General features: G+C 39.2%; 1 protein-coding gene across 3 annotated transcripts in view; it reads right to left on the bottom strand.

Annotated features, from left to right (window-relative positions):
* UEVLD (UEV and lactate/malate dehyrogenase domains) overlaps positions 1 to 23,839 on the bottom strand; it is a 58,107-nt gene that overhangs the window by 32,774 nt on the left and 1,494 nt on the right. For 2 of the 3 annotated variants that reach the window (XM_068976575.1, XM_068976574.1), the window contains exons 2-4: positions 16,931 to 17,015; positions 10,474 to 10,539; positions 4,786 to 4,949 (exon numbers count right to left, since the gene is read on the bottom strand). In XM_068976575.1, coding sequence (XP_068832676.1) covers positions 4,786 to 4,949; positions 10,474 to 10,539; positions 16,931 to 17,015 — 315 coding nt within the window. The remainder of the gene's footprint in view (positions 1 to 4,785; positions 4,950 to 10,473; positions 10,540 to 16,930; positions 17,016 to 23,839) is intronic. The other variant, XM_068976576.1, reaches the window with a different exon arrangement.

Genomic DNA, 23,839 nt, shown 5'->3' on the forward strand with positions numbered 1-23,839 from the left:
AGTGTGGTGTTGGTTTCAGGTATACAGCAGAGTGAATCAGATATAGATATATAGACACACAGATTATAGACATAAGTATATCTATCTATCCAGTCTCTTCCAGATTCCTTTCATTATAGCTTACTACAAGATAGTGAAATATAGGGCCCTCCTGGTGGCTCAGTGGTAAAGAATCTGCCGGCCAATGCAGGAGACACAGGTTCCATCCCTGATCCGTTAAGACCGCGCCGCATGCCATGGAGCAACTGAGCACATGTGTCACAACTACTGAGCCTGCGCTCTAGGGCCTGGGGGCTGCAACTGCTGACCACACAACACAACTCCTGAAGTCCATGCGCTCTCAAGCCTGTGCTGCGCACCAGGAGAAGACGCCACAAGGACAAGCTCGTGGCCTGCAGCTAGACAGCAGCCACTGTATTAACGAAGACCCAGCACAGCCAAAAATGAATAAATAAATAAACATTTTTAAAAGGATATTGAATATAGTTCTCTGTGCTATCCCGTAGATCTTTTTAATCTATTTTATTCATGTATTTTTATTTTTTGGCCACACGGCGCTACATGTGGGATCTTCATTCGCTGACCCACGTACCCTGCTTTGGAAGTGCAGAGTCTCAACCACTGGACCACTTGGGAAGTCTCTACATATTTTATATATAGTAGTGTGTATCTGTTCATCCCAAACCCCTAATTTATCCCTCCACTCCCCCTAAATGTAATTCTTCTAAGTAGGGCCATTTAAATAACGTATCTTCTTTTAAGACTAGTTTTGGCTTATAACAAAGAGGTTCAGGAAGTGAAATCAATACTGTCTGCAAGCAAGCACAACCTTGACTAGATTTTGGGACTACCTCTGAGTATTTATTAAACAAACTATGAAAAGAGATGCCAAAGTAAACCACAAAGAGGAAATAGGGAAGATAAGTTCACACAACAGGACACAGCACAGATGTAAAAAAAAAAAAAAAAATAGTTTTTTGTTTAACAGAGAGTAAAAATGGATGGAGATAGACAATTCAAAAATGAAGAAATATACATGATAAATAAATACAGGATAAGATTTCTATTTCTCAAGTAACCAAAAAACTAAGCATTAAGGTTAAAGGCATCAATTTTGTCCTCCCAACTAACAAATTTTTATCATGCCCTAGGGAAAACCACTAGACCATTCAGATATGACCTAAATCAAATCCCTTATGATTATACAGTGGAAGTGACAAATAGATTCACGGGATTAGATCTGATAGACAGAGTGCCTGAAGAACTATGGATGGAGGTTCGTAACACTGCACAGGAGGCGGTCATCAAGACCATCCACAAGAAAAAGAAACGCAAAAAGGCAAAATGGTTCTCTGAGGAGGCCTTACAAATAGCTGAGAAAAGAAGAGAAGTGAAAGGCAAAGAAGAAAAGAAAAGATATAAGCATCTGAATGCTGAGTTCCAAAGAATAGCAAGGAGAGATAAGAAAGCTTTCCTCAGCAATCAATGCAAAGAAATAAAGGAAAACAATAGAATGGGAAAGACTAGAGATAAAAAAGACTATCTCTTCAAGAAAATCAAAGATAATGAGAATATTTCATGCAAAGATGGGAACAATAAAGGACAGAAATGGTATAGACCTAACAGAAGCAGAAGATATTAAGAAGAAGTGGCAAGAACACACAGAACTGTACAAAAAAGATCTTCATGACCCACAATACCACGATGGTGTGATCACTCACCTAGAGCCAGCCAGCCAACCTGGAATGCAAAGTCAAGGGGGCCTTAGGAAGCATCACTATGAACAAAGCTAGTGGAGGTGATGCAATGCCAGTTGAGCTATTTCAAATCCTGAAAGATGATGCTGTGAAAGTACTGCACTCAATATGCCAGCAAATTTGGAAAACTCAGCAGTGGCCACAGGACTGGAAAAGGTCAGTTTTCATTCCAATTCCAAAGAAAGGCAATGCCAGAGAATGCTCAAACTACCACAAAACTGCACTCATCTCACACGCTAGTAAAGTAATGTTCAAAATTCTCCAAGCCAGGCTTCAACAGTACATAAAATGAGAACTTCCAGACGTTCAGGCTAGATTTAGAAAAGGCAGAGGAACCAGGGATCAGGTTGCCAACATCCATTGGATCATTGAAAAAGCAAGAGAGTTCTGGGAAAACATCTACTTCTGCTTTACTGACTATGCCAAAGCCTTTGATTGTGTGGATCAAAACAAACTGAAAAATTCTGAAAGAGATGGGAATACCAGACCACCTTACCTACCTCCAGAGAAGTCCGAATGCAGGTCAAGAAGCAAGTTAGAACTGGACATGGAAAAACAGACTGGTTCCAAATTAAGGCAGTATATTGTCACCCTGCTTATTTAACTTATATGCAGAGTACATCATGAGATATGCCAGGCTGGATGAAGCACAATCTGGAACCAAGATTACTGGGAGAAATATCAATAACCTCAGATATGCAGATGACACCACCCTTATGGCAGACAGTGAAGAACTAAAGAGCCTCTTGATGAATGTAAAAGAGGAGAGTGAAAATGCTGGCCTAAAACTCAACATTCAGAAAACCGAGATCACGCCATCCAGTCCCATCACTTCATGGCAAATAGATGAGGAAACAATGGAAACAGTGAGAGACTTTATTTTGGGGGGCTCCAAAATCACTCTAGATGGTGACTGAAGCCAAGAAATTAAAAGACGCTTGCTGCTTGGAAGAAAAGCTATAACCAACCTAGACAGCATATTAAAAACCAGAGACATTACTTTGCCAACAAAGGTCCATCTAGTCAAGGCTATGGTTTTTCCAGGAGTCATGTATGGATGTTGAGAGTTGGACCATAAAGGAAGCTGAGTGCCAAGAATTGATGTTTTTGAACTGTGGTATTGGAGAAGACTCATGAGAGTCCCTTGGACTGCAAGGAGATCCAAGTCCATCCTAAAGGAAATCAATCCTGAATATTCATTGGAAGGACTGATGTTGAAGCTGAAACTCCAATACCTTGGCCATCTGATGTAAAGAACTGACTGATCGGAAAAAACCCTAATGCTGGGAAAGACTGAAGGCAGGAGGAGAAGGGGTAGATAGAGGATAAGATGATTTGGATGGCATCACCAACTCGATGGACATGAGTTTGAGCAAGCTCCAGGAGTTGGTGATAGGGAAGCCTGGCATGCTGCAGTCCATGGGGTCGCAAAGAGGCAGACACAACTGAGCGACTGAACTGAACTGAACTCATCACATTTAACTGGTAATTTTATTATTTAAATCACCAAGCAATGCAAATAATCTACAAGTTCATCAAGTAAACTCCCCATCTAAACTCCACTACTGACAATTTGGTGTGCATCTTTTCCTTTCTTTTTTTCTCTTCTCTTTAGAAGTTTTCTTTATGTGAAAAATATAGAAAACCATAAAACCAAGTGAAATGCATCCACAGTTGCATATCCTTTTACAGTACATATATAAAATAAGAAATGATAATTCTAACACCACCCACTTTAACCTCACTTTAACACTTTAACCTCACTCCTCTCGGACATCCCTGTCCTACAACTTTCCCAGTATATACAAATATATTATAAATTCTTTTCATAAAAGTTTTACTTATAAAAATCAGAGCATATTCTATATCCATAATTAATAAAAATAATAAATGAACCATAGGGATAAGCCAAAGCTTGTTTTGTTTTAAAGATAATACCTTCTTTTAGGGTGCTATAAACCAGATACCCTCCTTCACTGATTTCTATTAATGGCAGAATCACAAGACTCTGTCTACTTCTTGGAAGCCAATTTGGGAAAATATGAGAATAGCCTTCAGAACATTTTAAAACTTTGATCCAATAATTCCATTCCTAGAGATTTATCATTAGAAAATTATTAAAGATTTATGAGATGTACAAACATTTTATATTTACAAATATTTATATTTACAAATATTTATATTTAAGGATGTTCATCATTAAATTTCTAACAAAGTAATTTACAAATATATCATGCAATATCCTAATGCTGGATCATCCAGCAACCATTTAAAAACCATGTGTTTTGAAAATACTGTCTAATATGGAAAAATGTGCAATATAATGATAGATGAAATATACAGAATGCATAATCTGAGGGTTTCTTTTTGTTTTGTGTTTTAAACCTGGGCCATATTTTTTTATATTTTTACATTTATCAATTTATTTGGCGGTGTCCCATGGCACACAGGATTAGTGCCCTGAAACTCTGCTCCCTGCAATGGAAGCTTGGAGTCTTATCCACTGGACCACCAGCGAAGTTCTTGTGAGGGCTTATAAACTATATAAACTAGTTTCATGCATCATCAGGGTGAATTTTTAAAGCTTAACACTCAGTTAAAACAAGGCATGTAACAGAAGATCATATACAATATGATTAAATTTACATAAAGGTTAAAAACAGGCAAAGCTACAAATAAACACACCTATTACACAAGAATCTTTACTGGGGAGGAACTAGGAAATAATGCCTCAATATTTTGCTAGTAGCTCTTCATTTGCTGTATCAAACAGCAAACAAGTGTAAAAAGACAGGGAGCAAACAATGGTCGGCTCCCAGGCCTGGAGAGAGCAGATTCAAGCAGGCTGCTGTCACCAGGGTTCTGGGACTTGGGTGACCTCTGGGAAGTTCAATTTCAAATTATGTTTTAAAGACCATAAGAAGAATATCATTGAAAGAAAATTCAGTAACTTATTTGTACCATCAGTATCAAAGATAAACATTCAGAAAAATAAAAATTTTCAAAAGAAAATCCAAAATGATCTTACATGGCTCCAGTTTTGGAGATAGGGCAGGTATATTCTGCCTTGAGCATCCACATGCTTTCCAACTAAGATTCCCATATTTGCAGTTGGTTTTAAGAAGCAAATGGGGGGAGCAAAAGGGTGAGAATCCAAAATCCACAAACGAATAGGTATGTTATACGTATTACCTATTTGAGACAAAACAAACACATCTTCAAACAATAATGAAAAGCACACGTTATATTTACGGTATAGCTAAGTGGCATTTTAAGATACAAGTCTAGTCAAATGTATAGGTAAAGGGTTAATGTAAACTGAGGCCTATTTCCCTATATTCATCCACATTCATATTGGAAATATGTTTCCATTACAGCACCAGCATAACATTTGAGGAAAATTAATCAAGACAATGGCCAGCTTATTCAATTCAATTCAGTAAATATTTATAGGACCTACTGTACTAGAAGTATGGGATACAACTTTTTCTCTATGTAACATTCTTTGCTCCACCCAACTTATTTGTCTACAAGTCTGTTTCCCCTTTAACACTATAGATGTCTAGAGGCGATTATATATTATTCATTTCCATGTTCCCTACTACAGTGCCTAACATATCAGATGCTCAGTAGAAGTTTCTTATATAAATAATGAATGAATGAAAGATGAATTTGAGACTAGCCCTCAAGGTGCTCATTAATTAAAGATACCATAATATACAAGCTGGGTTAGATACACAGAACTCAGAGCTGAAAATAACCTTAACAGTCACCTCATTCAGTGGATCTTAAATTTTGGTGCACTGAGATAGGGACCCAAGTGAAAGCTCTTCCATGTACATGTACCATGTAACGTGCTATATAACCATGTACATCATGCCTCATTTCAGTTCAGTTCAGTCGCTCAGTTGTGTCCGACTCTTTGCAACACCATGGACTGCAGGATGCCAGGCCTCCCTGTCCATCCCCAACTCCTGGAGCTTACTCAAACTCATGTCCATCGAGTCAGTGATGCCATCCAACCATCTCATCCTCTGTCGTTCCCTTCTCCTCCGGTCTTCAATCTCTGCCAGTATCAGCGTCTTTTCTAGTGAGTCAGTTCTTCGCGTCAGGTGTGAGGGCCAAAATCTCTGATTGCTTTGGTTTAGAGGAAGCCCAAAGCTAAAGCCAGGTGCAAAAACTAACCTTAAACCAGAAATCTGATCAATCACCTTAACCCTTCCATTGGATCTCCCGATATTCGCTCCTGCTTTCATAGCCTTACTGCATATGTTTTCAGTGTATTTCAAACATGGCTGCTCAGGAGCAAGAATACACAGGTTCAAATCCTAGTTCCACAAGTTACTAGCTATAGGATTTTAGGCAAGTTACTTAACTTCTCTGTGCCTCAATTCCTTCCTCTACAAAAAAGAGTAATAAAAGCTCCCACTTCATAGGACTATTGTAAGGATAAAATCAGTTAAGGTACATAAAATGCTTAGAATAGTACATGACATGGTAAGTACCATGTTGTGCTCAGTTGCTAAGTCATGCCTGACTCTGCAACCACATGGACTACAGTCCACCAGGCTTTTCCGTCCATGGGATCCCAGGTAAGGATACTGAAGTGGGTTACCATTTCCTTCTGCAGGAGATCCTCCCAACCCAGAGATTAAATCCGCAATTCCTGCATTGGCAGGAGGATTCTTTACCACCAAGCCACCTGGAAAGCACAGTAAGTACCATGATGGTTCGGCAATTTTAAAAATTATCTTCAAACCCATTTTGGAAATAAGCAAGGTATAAATAAAAAGTTTTCTCCTCTACTGAAGAAATCTTTTCTCACTAAGGAAATCCTATATTTTTTTCATCTTGCTTCCTTCTCCCCTAAGCACAATGATACTTAGCTCTGCCTGTGTATTAGAAACTCTTTAGGAACTCTGAAATATACCAATACCCAGTCCTTGCCCCCCAAGTTTATGATTCAATGGGACCAGGTCTGGACAACATTTTTTAAAAGCTTCCCATGTAATTCTAAAGGACTGAAAGGCAGTACATAATAGAAATGTCCTGGGATGATTTTTATTATTTTATATCAGCAGTTGTCAGAACCATATTCCTCTTCTAACTTTATTGAAGTATTTAAAATTTTTGTTTTTATTTGGGTATACAACACAATGATTCAATATTTCTATATACTGCAAAATAGTCCCCACAGTAAGTCTGGTTACACCAGACACCATACACAGTATCTAAGTACTTACAGTATGGGAACAGACATAGCTGTTGGTCCAAACTTAATTTTATGACTATAAAGTCATGTGATCACAGCACCAAAAAATGACTAACAAATACTGAGACACATCGTCACATTCCTCCAGAATTCACTCTAACATTATATACTCTAGACCAGTATATAATGACCAGCATTTAATGCTGGTCACAATCAATAGCTCATGAAATTAATTTAGTGGACTGCAAACAATAAAATTTTTAAATGGAATCAAACAGAAAAATACAATGGCAAGTAGTATGGAATTTCAGTTATATACATATATAACTACGCATATGCAAGTATTTCTTATTGTGGGTCACAATCAAACACTTAAAAGCCACTCTTTAGGCCATGCAATTTTTTTGTTTTGGAGCGGTAGTCCCAATCTCAATGGAGCCATTTTCTAATGTTAATCACTACCCTTTAAAGAAAAGGAAACTAATGTCTACTGAAGTTATCTTCCTGGTTGATCAAGGTTCTGCTGTCTCCATCAATGCCCCTCCCCAGCTGCATTTATGCATTTTAATATCACACTCATGACAAAGCACGTGTGAGCCTGATTCCCATGGCATCTGGTCCCGTCACTTCATGCCAAATAGATGGGGAAACAGTGACAGACTTTATTATTTGGGGCTCCAAAATCACTGCAGATGGTGACTGCAGCCACGAAATTAAAAGACACTTGCTCCTTGGAAGAAAAGTTATGACCAACCTAGACAGCATATTAAAAAGCAAAGACATTACTTTGCCAACAAAGGTCCGTCTAGTCAAAGTTATGGTTTTTCCAGTAGTCATGTATGGATGTGAGAGTTGTACTATAAAGAAAGCTGAGCACTGAAGAATTGATGCTTTTGAACTGTGGTGTTGGATAAGATTCTTGAGAGTCCCTTGGTCTGCAAGGAGATCCAACCAGTCCATCCTAAAAGAAATCAGTCCTGAATATTCACTGGAAGGACTGATGCTGAAGCTGAACCTCCAATACTTTGGCCACCTGATGCGAAGAGCTGACTCATCTGAAAAGATCCTGATGCTGGGAAAGATTGAAGGCAGGAGGAGAAGCCGACGACAGGGGATGAGATGGCTGGATGGCATCACCGACTCAATGAACATGAGTTTGAGTAAACTCTGGGAGTTGGTGATGGACAGGGAGGCCTGGCGTGCTGCAGTCCATGGGGTCGCAGAGCCGGACATGTCTTAGTGACTGAACTGAACTTGTAAGATTTCACTACTGGTATTCTCTCTGCCCTTCTTCCTTCTTTTTCATTCCTTTTTGTCAGCAAATGCCCTGCCTCCTCGCCTGCCCATTTACTTTCAGTAATTCATTACCCAAGATTCAGAACTCCTGGTAAAGTCCTTGGATTTAAAGTAATTATATCATAAGAAAATAATTTGAGCTAGCTGTATAAAAAGTTCAGATGGGTGTGATACACATCTCTAAAGAATGGGTGAATGAAGAAAAAGTGTATCACCACCTTGACACAATCTGGAGGGATAAGAAATAATCCAAAAAATTTCTGCAGGTATATATTAGGAAATATCAAGAGAAGATTCACCTGCAGATTAGGATTGGGTAATGGGAGGTTAGATATAAGCTTAACCTCATCTTTTCTCAACTGTTTGAATTTTTTTAGCATGAACGTATATTTTTTAAAATTATATTTTATTTTGATAAGACTTGGCCTCTGTTTTTAAATTTTTTATTTATTTACTTTTGGCTTGCTGCACAGCTTTTCTCCAATTGCTGTGAGCGGTTGCAGTGCACGGGCTTCTCACTGAGGTGGCTTCTCCTAGAGCACGGGCTCTAAGGCGCTTGGTCTTCAACAGTTGTGGCACATGGGCTCAGTAGTTCCCAGGCTCTACGGCACAGGCTCAACAGTTGTAGGGCACGGGCTTAGCTGTCCTCAGCATGTGGGATCTTCCCTGATGAGGCATCAAACCCACGTCTCCTGCACTGGCAGGTGGATTCTTGACCACTGAGCTACCAGGGAAGCCCAGTATGTACTATTACATTAACAAAATTAGTAACCAGAAGAGAGCAACAAAGGCAAAGAAATAAACAGGCAACATTTAACTGGGCACTTACTACGTGCCAGCAACTGTAAAAGCCAAGAGCTTTACTTAAGGGCAGCCATTTAATCCTCAAAATTCTAGAGTTAAGCTCTACCATTGGCCCACCTTACAGACGAGAAAGATAATAGACTCTGACCTCCTCCTATCAGCTTAGAAATAACTAGTGTGCATCACAAGGAGTTGATATAACTCTAGTCAAAAGCAAAAGGGAAAAAAAGGGTATACTACAAAATGAAAACGTATTGCATTACTACCTTGGAATTACTACTAGCATCAGAATCAATGACTCTACAGCTCCAGGAAGATGCAGAGGGCCAACAATTGACATTTTAAGATAACTTTTATGGCCTCTTTTACCTCCCTACATGATTTAACAAGCAATGATTCATTTAAATCCGTAAGTTCCTCTGTCGATATGCAACTACCCTTGACATCACCAGGGGTTGCTAAGAACTATGAATTAATAGTGATTTAGTGTTTAGTTAGTGATTTTTTGTTTCTTTTTGGGGCAATACTTAACTATTTTAACCTGTCTGGTCATCTGAAAATATGTTGCTTTTTTTGAGTTTTAATGGGCTCTGTGTTTTAAAAATTTCCTGTTGGAGTTCTAAGTTCCAGTCTGATAACCAGCTATGTGGGCTCAGATAAACCACGTGACCAGGATTCAGTTTCACCTACAGCACAGGGATAATGCTACATCATACAGAGGGAAAGGAAGGGGAGCAAAACATGCAATGGGAAAAAAAGGTGGAACCCCTGCAGTTTGCTATGGAAAGCAGAGTAAACTCCACAAGCACAGGCTTATGTCTGTCTGGATCACTTGTGTACCTCAAAACCTAGCAGGGTAGTGGGCAGACAGCTGACATTCAATAAATAAATATCCACTGAACTGAACTGAATTTGTTGATATTAACACCTAGGCCTTCCTTCTCTGGGACAGCATTCTGCTATATCCAGTAGGATTCAGTATAGATCATTTACATTTTAAGTGAGGGAATTCCCTGCCAGTCCAGTGGTTAGGACGCCAAGCTTCCACTGCTGGGGGCCAGGATTTGATTCCTGGTCAACCCACTCCAGTGTTCTTGCCTGGAGAATCCCATGGACGGGGGAGCCTGGTGGGCTGCCATCTATGGGGTCGCACAGAGTCAGACACGACTGAAGCGACCTAGCAGCAGCAGCAGCAGCAGGTGAATGAAGATCCCACAAGCCACGTGGTGTGGCCAAAAAAAATTAATTAATTAAAAATAAACAATTACTTAATTAAAAATCAACCAGCTTTTTAAAATGTTCTTTAACAAGTACTTTGAGAATGTTATGGAACTAAACGAATACAAGTTCTAATTAAATTGCTCTTTTACAAAATTCCCACATTTTCTCAACTTCCATACTTACCCTGATATATCACAGGAATAGTACCAGTGAAATTCAGTAGGTCTTTCTGGGAACTATCTTTGAAAACTAGAAGAAAAAAAAAGTCCCCAAAAGTGCAATCAGAAGTAGGAAGAACTGTATTATTAATGGGCATGCATGTACATACACACAAACAGAAACACACAATTTGTAAATACCATAATCTACAAATCAGTAAATACATTGACATGGGCAAAGTACTAAATGATGTTCTCTTGGAAAGCAGAGCAGATAGCTGAAAGAACACAGAACTTTGATATTAAATCCCAAGTTCTTGGCCTGCTTTCCTACTTAGAAGTGATGGAAGAAACTTTTACATATTGAGATATGGGGAAGTCATCCTGGCTCATACATTATTTAACTTAAGCTTTATGCTAACTAGAATAGCCAGTTTTGTGGCCCCTTAAACATACATCATGTTAAATTTGTTTTAACAATGAAAGAAAAGGATACACTGTCCAGGAGCAAAGAATGTTTGTTTTGAAGACAAAGATAAATGCCTCTCTGCCCTAAAACCTCAATGCTGGTACTCCTTCAATGATCAAGTTCCCTTCACAGGTGTCAAGGCCATGTTGACTCACTGTGTGTATGCTCATGAATGTTTTATTTGAAACCCTGAAGGAATGAACCCCTGTCACGTTTGATGCTCTTTGTTCTGACATATAAAACTGCTGAAAACCATGCTTCTTCAGACTAGCCCTTCAGAACTTTATGAGAGGCTGTCTCCTAAGCTATGATCCTCAGCTTGGCTTGAATAAAACTCCTTTCTGAACTTCCCTGGTGGCTCAGTAGCTAAGAATCCACCTGCCAATGCAGAGGACACGGGTCCAGGAAGATACCATGTGGCGCACTGCAACTAAGCTTGTGTACCACAACTACAGAGCATGCGCTAGAACCCTCGAGCCGCAACTACCAAGTTTGCTGCAAGTGCTGAAGCCTGCCTGTGCTCTGCAACAAGAGAAGCCACCACAGTGAGCAGCCCGTGCTTATTAACATCAGTTAATAATCACTTTCAGATATCAGATTATAAATTTTATAATCAGAAAAAAAGGTTTTATTTTTCAAAGTGACCTTCCAGAAAGATTACTAATAATCTTTGACTTCTCAAACTCCATTATTCTCAACCTTTTTTCAGTCTTCACATTCCTGAAGTTTCAACTTATCCATCAATAATTGGAACACACTGACAGACAGCTAATGCCCTATTTTCTGACCTGGATACAGAAAACACTACATGTGGTTTCAAACTGTCAAACTGCCTTAGAACAAGGTCCTTTTAAGACCTCAGTAGCTAACTATGCTACTTGGGCAGTGTAAGAAAAAAGTCTAAATAGATTTGAAGACTTATCAGAAAGGGAGAAGAGGAAAAGCTAGGTTAACAGAAAACTCAAGGCCAAGAGTGTACATAAGTACACATATTTACCTTGAACTATATGAGTGAAAAACAACAACAGGTGAAGGGGTCACTCTCAGGCAAAAACTAAAGTGGACAGAGGAGCAGAACAGAGATTGTTTCTCAGGGACACAGAACAATCTGGAAATGTGGTACAGAAACTACAGCCATTGTCCAAGCAAATTATTCAAAAACCCAAAAGAGAAATGATTATTACACATGACCAACACTGTCTTCAGTAACAAAATGTACATTGGCAATATTAATCCTATAGCTTGAGGGTTTAATGGCACCATAGCTCACTTCTCTAGATGAGAGAAAAGAGATAAAGAATTAACTGGTACAACAAAGCTTTAAATCTATAAGATGAAGGACGACATTGTAAAAGAACATGTATTATTTAAGCAGAGGGCAAGATGAGCATGAGTACAAGCCCTAACTCCATGCTTAACTAGCTGTGTAATCTTAAGCAAGTTATTTCAACTCTCTGAAAACTGAAGATGATAATACTCACCTCACAGTTCTGGTTGTAAAATAATACAGATAAAATATTTGGAAACATATTTGGTGTTCAACAAATAGTAGCTGTTAAATCCCTCATCCCCTGGCATTTATATACCAGATGCCACGGTGTTATTCAAGAAAGGCAAGAAAAAGATGGGCCAGAATCTAATCATTTCTTCCACACATAAAATTAGCTATTCTATGGCCACTGTGAAAAAAATCTACAAACAATAAATGCTGGAGAGGGTGTGGATAAAAGGGAACCCTCTGGCACTGTTGGTGGGAATGCAAATTGATACAGCCACTATAGGAGGTGGTATGGAGATTCCTTAAAAAACTAGGAATAAAGCCACCATATGACCCAGCAATCCCACTACTAGGCATATACCCTGAGGAAAAAAAATTTAAACAACACATGCACCCTAACATTCACTGCAGCTCTATTTACAATAGCTAGGACATGGGAGCAACTTAGATGTCCATTGACAGATGAATGGACAAAGAAGCTATGGTACATATACAATGGTACATATACAATGGAATATTTACTCAGCCATAAAAAGGAACACATTTGAGTCAATTCTAATGAGGTAGATGAACCTAGAATCTATTACACAGGTAAAGTAAGTCAGAAAAACAATTCTCGTATACTCATACACATATATGGAATCTAGAAAGACAGTAGTGACGAACCTATCTGCAGAGCAGCAATGGAAAGCTAGTGGAGGTGATGGAATTCCAGTTGAGCTGTTTCAAATCCTAAAAGATGATGCTGTGAAAGTGCTGCACTCAATATGCCAGCAAATTTGGAAAACTCAGCAGTGGCCATAGGACCGGAAAAGGTCAGTTTTCATTCCAATCCCAAAGAAAGGCAATGCCAAAGAATGCTCAAACTACCGCACAATTACACTCATTTCACACGCTAGTAAAGTAATGCTCAAAATTCTCCAAGCCAGGCTTCAGCAATACGTGAACCATGAACTTCCAGATGGTCAAGGTGGTTTTAGAAAAGGCAGAGGAATCAGAGATCAAATTGCCAACATCTGCTGGATCATGGAAAAAGCAAATGAGTTCCAGAAAAACATCTATTTCTGCTTTACTGACTATGCCAAAGCCTTTGACTGTGTGGATCACAATCAACTGTGGAAAATTCTGAAAGAGATGGGAATACCAGACCACCTGATCTGCCTCTTGAGAAACCTGTATGCAGGTCCAGAAGCAACAGTTAGAACTGGACATGGAACAACAGACTGGTTCCAAATAGGAAAAGGAGTACATCAAGTCACCCTGCTTATTTAACTTCTATGCAGAGTATATCATGAGAAACACTGGGCTGGAAGAAGCACAAGCTGGAATCAAGATTGCCGGGAGAAATATCAAGAACCTCAGACATGCAGATGACACCACCCTTATGGCAGAAAGTGAAAAAGAACTAAAGAGCTTCTTGATGAAAGTGAAAGAGGAGAGTAAAAAAGTTGGCTTAAAGCTCAACATTCAGAAAACTAAGATCATGGCATCCAGTCCCATCACTTCATGGCAAATAGATAGGGAAACAGTGGAAACAGTGTCAGACTTTATTTTTTGGGACTCCAAAATCACTGCAGATGGTGACCACCGCCATGAAATTAAATTACTCCTTGGAAGGAAAGCTATGACCAACCTAGACAGCATATTAAAAAGCAAAGACATAACTTTGCCAACAAAGGTCTGTCTGGTCAAGGCTATGGTTTTTCCAGTAGTCAAGTATGGATGTGAGAGTTATAAAGAAAGCTGAGTGCCGAAGAATTGATCCTTTTGAACTGTGGTGTTGAGTCCCTTGGACTGCAATGAGATCCAACTAGTCCATCCTAAAGGAGATCAGTCCTGGGTGTTCATTGGAAGAACTGACGAAGCTGAGACTCCAATACTTTGGCCACCTGATGCGAAGAACTGACTCATTTGAAAAGACCCTTATGTTGGGAAAGATTGAAGGCAGGAGGAGAAGGGGACGACAAAGAATGAGATGGTTAGATGGCATCACTGACTCAATGGACATGAGTCTGAGTAAATTCCAGGAGTTGGTGATGGACAGGGAGGCCTGACGTGCTGCAGTCCATGGGGTCGCAAAGAGTTGGATGGGACTAAGCGACTGAACTGAATCGATATGTAAAATAGTAGCCAAAGGGAATTTGCTGTATGACTCTGGGAACTCAAACTGGGCTGGCAACAACCTAGAGGGGTGGGATGGGAAGGGAGGTGGGAGGGATGTTCAAGTGGGAGGGGGCATGGGTAAACCTATGGCTGATTCATGTTGACGTTTGGTAGAAACCAACACCAGGGACTTCCTTGGTGGCCCATTGGCTTAAGACTCCATGCTCCCAATGCAGGGTTCCTGGGTTCAATCTCTGGTCAGGGAATTAAGATCCCATGCTGCTGCTGCTACTGCTGCTGCTGCTAAGTCCTCATACACCACAACTAAGATGTGGTACAGCCAAATATATTCATTAAATAATAAATAAAAATTAAAAAAAGAAAAAACCAACACCATACTGTAAAGCAATTTTCCTTCAATTAAAAATAAATAAATTAAAAACAAAACAAAAATTAGCTACTCCTAAGAAATACTTCAATTAACACCCAATTTTTCTAATATATGAGCTGAATTAGATATATTTTCTTAACTCAAGCTAATTCAAATACAAAATATATAGAATAAAGTTTTCAAAACTCTGTGCTTTGACTAATTCATAAGTCCTGAAATCAATTTAGTCAGTCTTAGTCACCACTTGTTTTAAATGGGAGGGAACAGAAAATGCCAGAGTGTACATCATATTTTAGTTATGTATACATGGGATCATGATATAAAATGTATTTCCAAGTATGAGCTGGGGTCAGAAATTTTGAAAGACGAAGAAGGAAAATCTTTCTCAGGTAACCAGACTCTCTATATTAAGCTAAAAAGATAACTAAAATGTCATTAATTTATTATCAACTATATATGTGATAGTCAAAATAATGGCCTCTGAAGAGGTCCAAAACTCTAATCCTCGGAACACATATATTTATATTACCTTGCTTGGCAAAGAAGCTTTTTTAGATGCAATTAAGTTAAGGACCCTGACAATTTCCCTGAGGAAATTATCCTGTAAGATTAGAGTGGGCCTAAGCTAATCACTGGAGAAGGCAATGGCAACCCACTCCAGTGTTCTTGCCGGGAAAATCCCATGGATGGAGGAGCCTGGTGGGCTACAGTCCATGGGGTCGTGAAGAGTCGGACACGACTGAGCGACTTCACTTTCACTTTTCACTTTCATGCATTGGAGAAGGAAATGGCAACTCACTCCAGTGTTCTTGCCTGGAGAATCCCGGGGACGGGGGAGCCTGGTGGGTTGCCGTCTATGGGGTCACGCAGAGTCGGACACGACTGAAGCGACTTAGCAGCAGCAGCAGCAAGCTAATCACATTTGGTTCTTTCTTTTTTATTATTTACTTATTTTCACTGTGCTGGATCTTCATTGCTGCACAGGGTTTTCTCCAGTTGTGGCCAGTGGGGGCTGCTCTCTAGGGGCAGTGCAGGGGCTTCTCATTGCAGTGGTTTCTCTTCTTGCGGAGCACGGGCTCTAAGGCCTGTGGGCTTCAGTAGTTGCAGCACATGGGCCGAGTAGTTGCGGCTCCCAGGCTCCAGAGCACAGGCTCAATAGTTTGGTGCTCCCTGCATTGGCAGGCAGATTCTTTACCAATGAGCCACCAGGGAAGCCCCATAATTGGTTCTTAAAAGCAGAGAACCTGGGTTTCCCTGGAAGTCCAGAGGGTAAGAATCTGCCTTGCAACACAGGGGACACCAGCTCAGTCCCTGGTCTGGGAAGACCCCACATGATGCAGGGCAGCTAAGCCCACATGCCACAGCTACCGAAGCCTGACAACTCCAGAGCCCACGCTCCCAGCAAGAGAAGCCGCCAAGCAGAAAAGCCCAAGCACCGCAACCAGAAAGTAGCCCCTGCTGGCCGCAAGTAGAGGAGGCCCAGGCGCAGCAATGAAGACCCACACAGCTAAATAAAACAGATTAAAAAAAAAAATTTTTAAGCAGAAAACCCTTTCTGTGGAGATTTGTGAAGGATGGACAGAGAGATGCAAATTGCTAGCTTTGGAGGGAGGTGACTCTGAGCCAAAGAATATGGGTAGCCATTAGAAACTAAAAAAGGTAGAGTCTTTTTTGCCTCTTTTTTTTTTAAATCTCCCAGAGCCTCCAGAAAGGAACTAAGACCTACCAACATTTCCAACCTACAGAGACTTATGCTGGGCTTCTAACTTACAGAACCGTAAGATAGTAAATTTGTTTCAAGAGACTTACTGTGTGTCAATTTGTTACAGCAGCAATAGGAAACTAATACAATACAAATTTTATTAACTTCAAGTTTCCTTAAAAACCACAGGTCATAAAGTGCAGTTCAGAATCAGGGGATAAAAGAGAGAAATGAGAAATTATAACACAGTTATAGCTCTCTAAGAACAAATAATTAATAGTTTAATAATACAGCAAAATCTAGAGTAAATGATTCTTACCATAGGTATCCATGGAATATCTGAAATGTGGGAAAAACATGTTTACGTTCTTCAGTTCTTCCACAGTTAAATCCCTGAACTTGTACTGAAAAGAGAAAAATGAACACAGAATAAGAATAAAACTATAGGCAATGGAACAATTACAAATTAACATTTAACTGAACACTTACTATGGGCTAGGCCCTGGGCTCTGAATTTTACAATCATGAATGGTATTTGATTTAATCTCATTAATAACAACCCTGTGAAGTAGGCAGGGCTTATAACTGCTCGACTTTATAGAAAATGAAAGCTAGAGAATCAAAATAACTTGCTGAGTTAGATAGCAAGTGAAACCACAGCTCAAACCCAGTGCCTGGGCCTTTAATATCTACATGAAATTACACTCCTGACATCATGGTTAAAGATCCACCTCTCATGTCTGAATACCTCATTCACTTGAGATACCTTGAATTTCCCTTCCTGGCACTACAACTAGGTTTCAAAGAAAGAACAGAAAGCATGCAAGGGTTTGCAGTCAGGCTGAGAGAACTGCCTCCTCATTCAAACAGATGTAGTCTCAGAAACACCACCTTGGTTGCCCTGTGGGTAAAATCATGTAACTTCCTTGATCTTTTCTCATTGGCAAAGAGAAGGAGACTCCTACACTCCACCTCTTAGATTTGTGGTGGGGATTAAATGAAAAAAAAAAAAAAAGTATGTTAAGAGTCTACTACCATTCTGAAAATGAAATTGAGAAAACAATCAAAAATAATAAAATACTTACGAATACATTTAACAAGATGCAAAACAGACTCTAAAAACTACAAAACATTGTTGAAAGTAATTAAAGTGGGTCTAAGTAAATAGAAAGACATCCCTTGTTGCTACATTAGAAAACTTCATATTGTTAAGATGGCAATAGTCCCCAACAGATTCAATGATCAACAATCCACAATAAAATCCCAGCTGACTTTTTTTTTGCTCATTTGCAAAAATTCACATAGCGATCTTAAAATTCATATGGAAATTCAAAGAACACAGCCAAAACAATCTTAAAAAAGAACAAAAAAATCAAGAGTCATACTATAATCAAAAGACAGGCTACAATAAGACAGACAATAACAAATGTGGGAGAGGATGAGGAGAAATCAGAACCGTCTACACACACACCACCACTGGTGGTAAAATGGTGCAGCTGCTGTGGAAGAGTCTGGCAATTCTTCAGAAGACTGAAGAGTTACCACTGTTGTTGCTTAGTCGCTAAGTCGTGTCTGACTCTTTGCCACCCTAGGGACTGTAGCCCACCAGGCTCCTTTGTTCGTCGGATGTCCCAGGCCATCATACTGGAGTGGGCTGCCATTTCCTTCTCTGGGGGATCTTTCCAACACAGGGACCAAACCCACATCTGCTGCAATGCCAGGCGGATTCATTACCACTGAGCCACTAGGGAAGCCTGTTAGAGTTACCGTATGACCTAGCAATTCCACTCTGAGGCATACACCCCAGAAAAATGAAAACATGTCCACACAAAAACTTGTACACAATTGTTCATAGCAGCATTATTTATAACAGTCAATAAGGAAAACAATCCAAATGTCCAGTATGATATATCCATGAAGTGGAATTCACCCATAAAAATGAATAAAGAACTGATATATACATGGATAAATCATGAAAACATTATACTAAGTGAAAGAAAACAGACAAAAAGCCACATATTAAATGACTTTCATATAAAGTACAAAAATAGGAAAATCCATAGAAACAAAAAGTAGATTAGTGAGAGCCTAGGGCTAGAGGTGACTAGGAGAAAATCAAGAATAACTTCTAACAGATCCTGTTTCCTCTCTCTGAATCTTTTTTTTTCATGTACAAGATCAATTTTTCATGTGCAAGAGATATAGCTCTACCACCTGGCAACTTCAGCAGGAAAGTATGAAAATCTCATGATTAACATTTGTAAAAGTGAGGTATTAAATGAAATGTGTGTACAACAGTAAGTGCAGACAGGAAATGATGAATCAACAGCATATCTAAATTACAGAGAGGCCTCTGAAAAGAGCTGTCTACAATTCATGTTAGAGCCTAGAAAGGTATAGGAAAATAGAGGGAAGGAGGAAGGTCATTTTAGGAGGTCATTTTGTTTTGGGGAAAAATTTTGGCAGAAGAAAAAGCATATCATTTATTAACAACTTGAAAACAGAAAACTCTTACTCATCTTTGTATTTCCCCACAGCAATTTGCACAGGGCATGCCTTCAATAAATATAGGCTAACTGGATGGCAGCCAGCAAAGAGACAACTGTCATACAAGTAGAGTGGATATAGAAAGCAATTATGATCCACAGGAGCAGCAATCACTAAGATCACTAAAATGAAGGGTCGACCAGTATTCCCTACAGCAGGGTAAACATGAATCCCAGATTCAGTGTTCCTGACTCAGTGAAATCAAAAGTGAATGAAATCATCCCAACTCTAAACACTAAACAAATGTACAAAAAGCTGCACTTGGATTACACATTTATTATGCGTCATATCATTTCTCTTTTGCTTTCTAGTTGATATTATATGCTGTTTTCTACATTCTTAACATCCTCTGAGAATATAATAATTAATGGGTGCATAGGGATATATACTAGAATTGATCTAATTGCAAAGTAATATGAAAGTCTGTTGAAAAAGGGCAAAAGCACTCTTTGTTAGGGCTTGAAAACCCAAATATCACTACTAGTCAAATAGGTGATTTTCATTCTTGATGAAAAAGACCTATTTTATCTGTTAAAAATATATATATATTACGGAAAAATCCCTAGAGGTCCACTGGTTAGGACTCCACATTCTCACTGCCATGGGCCCAGGTTCAATCCCCTGTTGGAAAACTAAGATCCTGCATGCCTTGCAGCATGGCCAGAAAGAAAAAGTCATGTCACTTTTAGTCTATATGAAACAGAGTATCTTCTTAGTGTAATAGTAAATATAATCCACGACTATTAACATATAATCCATTACTATTCCTATACCACCTAAGAGAAGTCTGTGTAACATTCTCTGAAGATATACCTCAGACAATGCCATTTGCTTAAAGGGCGCAAGCAGCAAACTAAAGAGGAAAACTGGCCCATGAAATCCTAAAACATTTATACTATCATACAAATCATTATGACTGGGGTTTCCCTGGTGGCTCAGTGGTAAAGAATCTGCCTGCCAATGCAGGAGACATGGGTCCGATCCCTGATCCGGGAGGTTTCCACATGCCACGAACAGCTAAGCCCACGTGCCACACTGTTGCGCCTACGCTCCAGAGCCTGGGAGCCTCTACTGAACCCACGTGCTGCAACTGCCGAAGCCCATGCGCCCTAGAGCCGTGCTCCACAGCAAGAGAAGCCACCTCAATGAGAGGCCCGTGCACTGAAACTAGAGAACAGCGCTGCTCACCGCAACTAGAGAAAAGCCTGTGCGGCAGTGAAGACCCAGCACAGCCAGAAATAAACAAATAAATAAAACTGTACACTAAAAAAATGGATACGACTGCAAAATTGAGAAGTTACTAAAATTCAATCTTAATCTGCTCCACTGCAGTGTGCGTATTTAGTAGACTGGTATTTAGAACATCAGAGTACTCCTGTATGACACTGCTCAAATGTTGGACACTGAGGAGTATTTTACGGCATCATTTCATTTTTTTTTTAACAAATTAAGCATTAAGGAATCTTACAAATTAAGTCCAATCCTATTATTTTATGAGTGAGCAAATCTAGGTTAAGTTACCTGTTCAAGGTAACTCAGTCAGGGAAGGTAGAAATAGAAATTAGAGAACCAGAAAATCTTTCCAAACCTAGTATTTAATATATACTAAAGAATATATATATATATATATATATACACACACACACACACACAGACACATAAACATATATATACATATATACACATTTTGAAAAATAAACACTTATAAACCAACCTACCCTCCAGTGCTGTTCAGCAAAACTTTCTGCCATAATGGAAAAGATCATTGTGTGTGCTGTTGAATACGGTAGACACTTGTGGCTGGTGTGACTTGAGAAACTCAATTTTTAATTTTATCTAATTTTGATGAATATAAGATGCCGGGAGCCAGCGTGAGGAATTCTGCCCATGGCAAAGGTCATGAGGAAGGAGGCTTCGGCATACGCAAAGGCGGGATCGAGCCTCAGGAAACCCCGTTTCTGAGCATCTACCCCCAAAACCAGAGTCTACCTACTTTACTGTCTTATGCGCTCACCTATACCTCTGACTTTACAGGGGGCTGTTCCCCCACCACCTCTCTCGGAGAAGGAGTTAACTTGCAGCTCCAGTTAATAAAAATTCCTGGGCGTGACAAGAATGTTTCAACTTACAAACTCCTCTGAAGGTTCTCTAGCCTGCCTGAGCAGGTTCATCCAGCCACATGTGATTGTTTACAGCCTCCCAACCGTGAGAGGCACGAGATGCTTTAAACTTTCTATATACAGATTCTTTTGAGAAGTTACAAAATTATTAGTATAGTATTAGTGGGTTGATTAGAAATTATATTGGTGAAGGGTTTTTCATTTGTTGAGCCAATATTTGGTGCTAAATCTCCATATTCCCTGCCCTTATAATGAATATAACTAGCATATAGGAGAAATAAGTATTAACCTTTAAGATTAATTATGTTAAACCTTAGGCTAAGTAAATTTCCTTTCTTGATTGTAACTCACTACACCCTCACCCTATAGGAATGCAACTTTATTTGGAGGGTGGCGCCTGGTTTAAGAAAAAATCACCCCTGGAAAAAATAAGTTTTCTGGTTGACTGACCGTTATCAGAAAGGGCCATAAAATGTCAGCAGGCCTCATGGCCAGAAGATGATGTAAAACCTCTAAGACCTTTGTATAATTTTATATGAAGCACCTGATTTTGACAAAGGTCAGGTCTGCTGACTCCGCGTGACTCTGTATTCATCCCTATGTATAACAAAAAGTATATAAGCAAACCTGAAAATAAAGAAATCAGATCAGTTTCTGGAAAGACTGATTCCCCCGTGTCGTTCTTTCTTTCCCCTTCTGGCTGAATTCCCATCTGGAGCGTGGATGCTATTCGATGAAAACCAAGTTATTCAGCCTCTTTTTCTCCACTAATTTTCCTACTACAGTATTCTTTTCTAATCTCTCTTTATATCTGTAATTAAGTAAGTTTTTTCCTAGGACGCCTACTCCATCTCCCCTTCGAATTACCCTGGATCCACCGGGGCTGGACCCCGGCAGTAAAAAGCCACATGTGGTGAGTGGCTACCATACTATTGGACAGCACAGACCTTTCCAATCCCATTACATCTGTCTGGGTTTTTCTTCTCTCAACCATTCAACTGCCTACCTTAAATTGTAGTCATATTCCTTTGCCTTTCCTCGTCCATAGTTTTTATCATTTGTGTGCATCCTTAAGTACCACTCTCTATTGCTTAGCAGCTTTTTGGTTTAATTAAAATATAATTTTGTATATAATCTCCAATTTTTTTCCTGAACATACTGTTTCTAAGATTCACTCCTATTGCTGCGTGTTGTAATATTTCATTCATTTTCACTGCTGCAGAGTAGTGTTTTCCATTGTGTGAATGAATATAGAACAAACCATCTTTTCCATCAATGAACATCTGGGTTGTTTCTAATTTTGAATTATGAATAATTCTGCAAATGTCTCTTGCTTCATATATTATGAATCATCTACGGTATCTACTTAGATGTAGAAGGACATAAAATAGACATAATCAAATTAATTTTTAAAAGCCCAAGCTGTTTCCCAAATGATTAAATAACCATTTAACCACCAACAGTGGGGATTCCCAGGCGACACAGTGGTCAAGAATTAGCCTGACAGTGCAAGAGACCCCTGGGTCAGGAATATCCCCTGGAGGAGAAAATGGCAACCCACTCTAGTATTCTCGCTGGGAAAATTCCACGGACAGAGGAATCTGGTGGGCTATAGTCCATGGGTTTGCAAAGAGTCAGACATGACTGAGCAACTAAGTCACCCACATAGTGAGAGAAAATGGTGTTTTACCATGGTCTCAATTTGCTTTTCCATGGTTACTAATGGATTGGAAAAACACTCATTTCCCTGTCGTCTTCTTTTATTTTTCAAAAAATGATTATTTATGCCTTTTGTCCAATTTTGTATTGGTTTTAATATTGATATGTAGGCTAATTTATATAATCTGGATACCAATACTTTCTCAATTATGCATTACAATATTATTCACCAAGTTTGTATTTTGCCTCTTCACACTCTTTTTACACATAAAAGTTCTTAGTTTGAATGCAGTCAAATTTATCAGTCTCTTCTTTGAGTATTTTACATCTTGTTTAAAAAATGTTTGCATACTCTGAGTTCATGAAGATTCTTCCCTCCATTTACCTCTGTATGTTTTTAAAGCTCATCTCTTACATTTAAATCTTTAATCCATGGGGAATTTCTAGTTAGTTAGTAAGGTCCAATTTCATTTTCTCCAACATGGATAATCATTTGTCCCTGTATTCTCCTTTCTGTAGTTTTCTGCAATGCCTCTTCTGTTTTATATAGCATTTTCAAAACATATGTGAACATGATTCTAAGCCCTCTAGTCTGTTCCCCTGGTTAATCATTCTATCCTATACCAATACCACACTAAGTCTCAATTACTAGTCTTGATATTTGGTAGAGCAAGCCCCACACCTATTCTTCTGTATGAATGTCAAGATTATTCTTGGCCTTTTGTCCTTCCAAATGAATTTTAGAATCAATTTGAAAAATTCCCCATACACCCTGTTAGAATTTTGATTGGAACTGCATTGACTCTATAGGTCAACCTGGAGAAAGCAGATATCTTCATAGCCATGAAGTTGGAATATTTATCTAGGCGGGAATATTTATAAGGTTTCCTTTGTTTTCAAGA

The sequence above is a fragment of the Capricornis sumatraensis genome, chromosome 8 (assembly GCF_032405125.1).
Source record: "Capricornis sumatraensis isolate serow.1 chromosome 8, serow.2, whole genome shotgun sequence".
Lineage (NCBI taxonomy): Eukaryota > Metazoa > Chordata > Mammalia > Artiodactyla > Bovidae > Capricornis > Capricornis sumatraensis.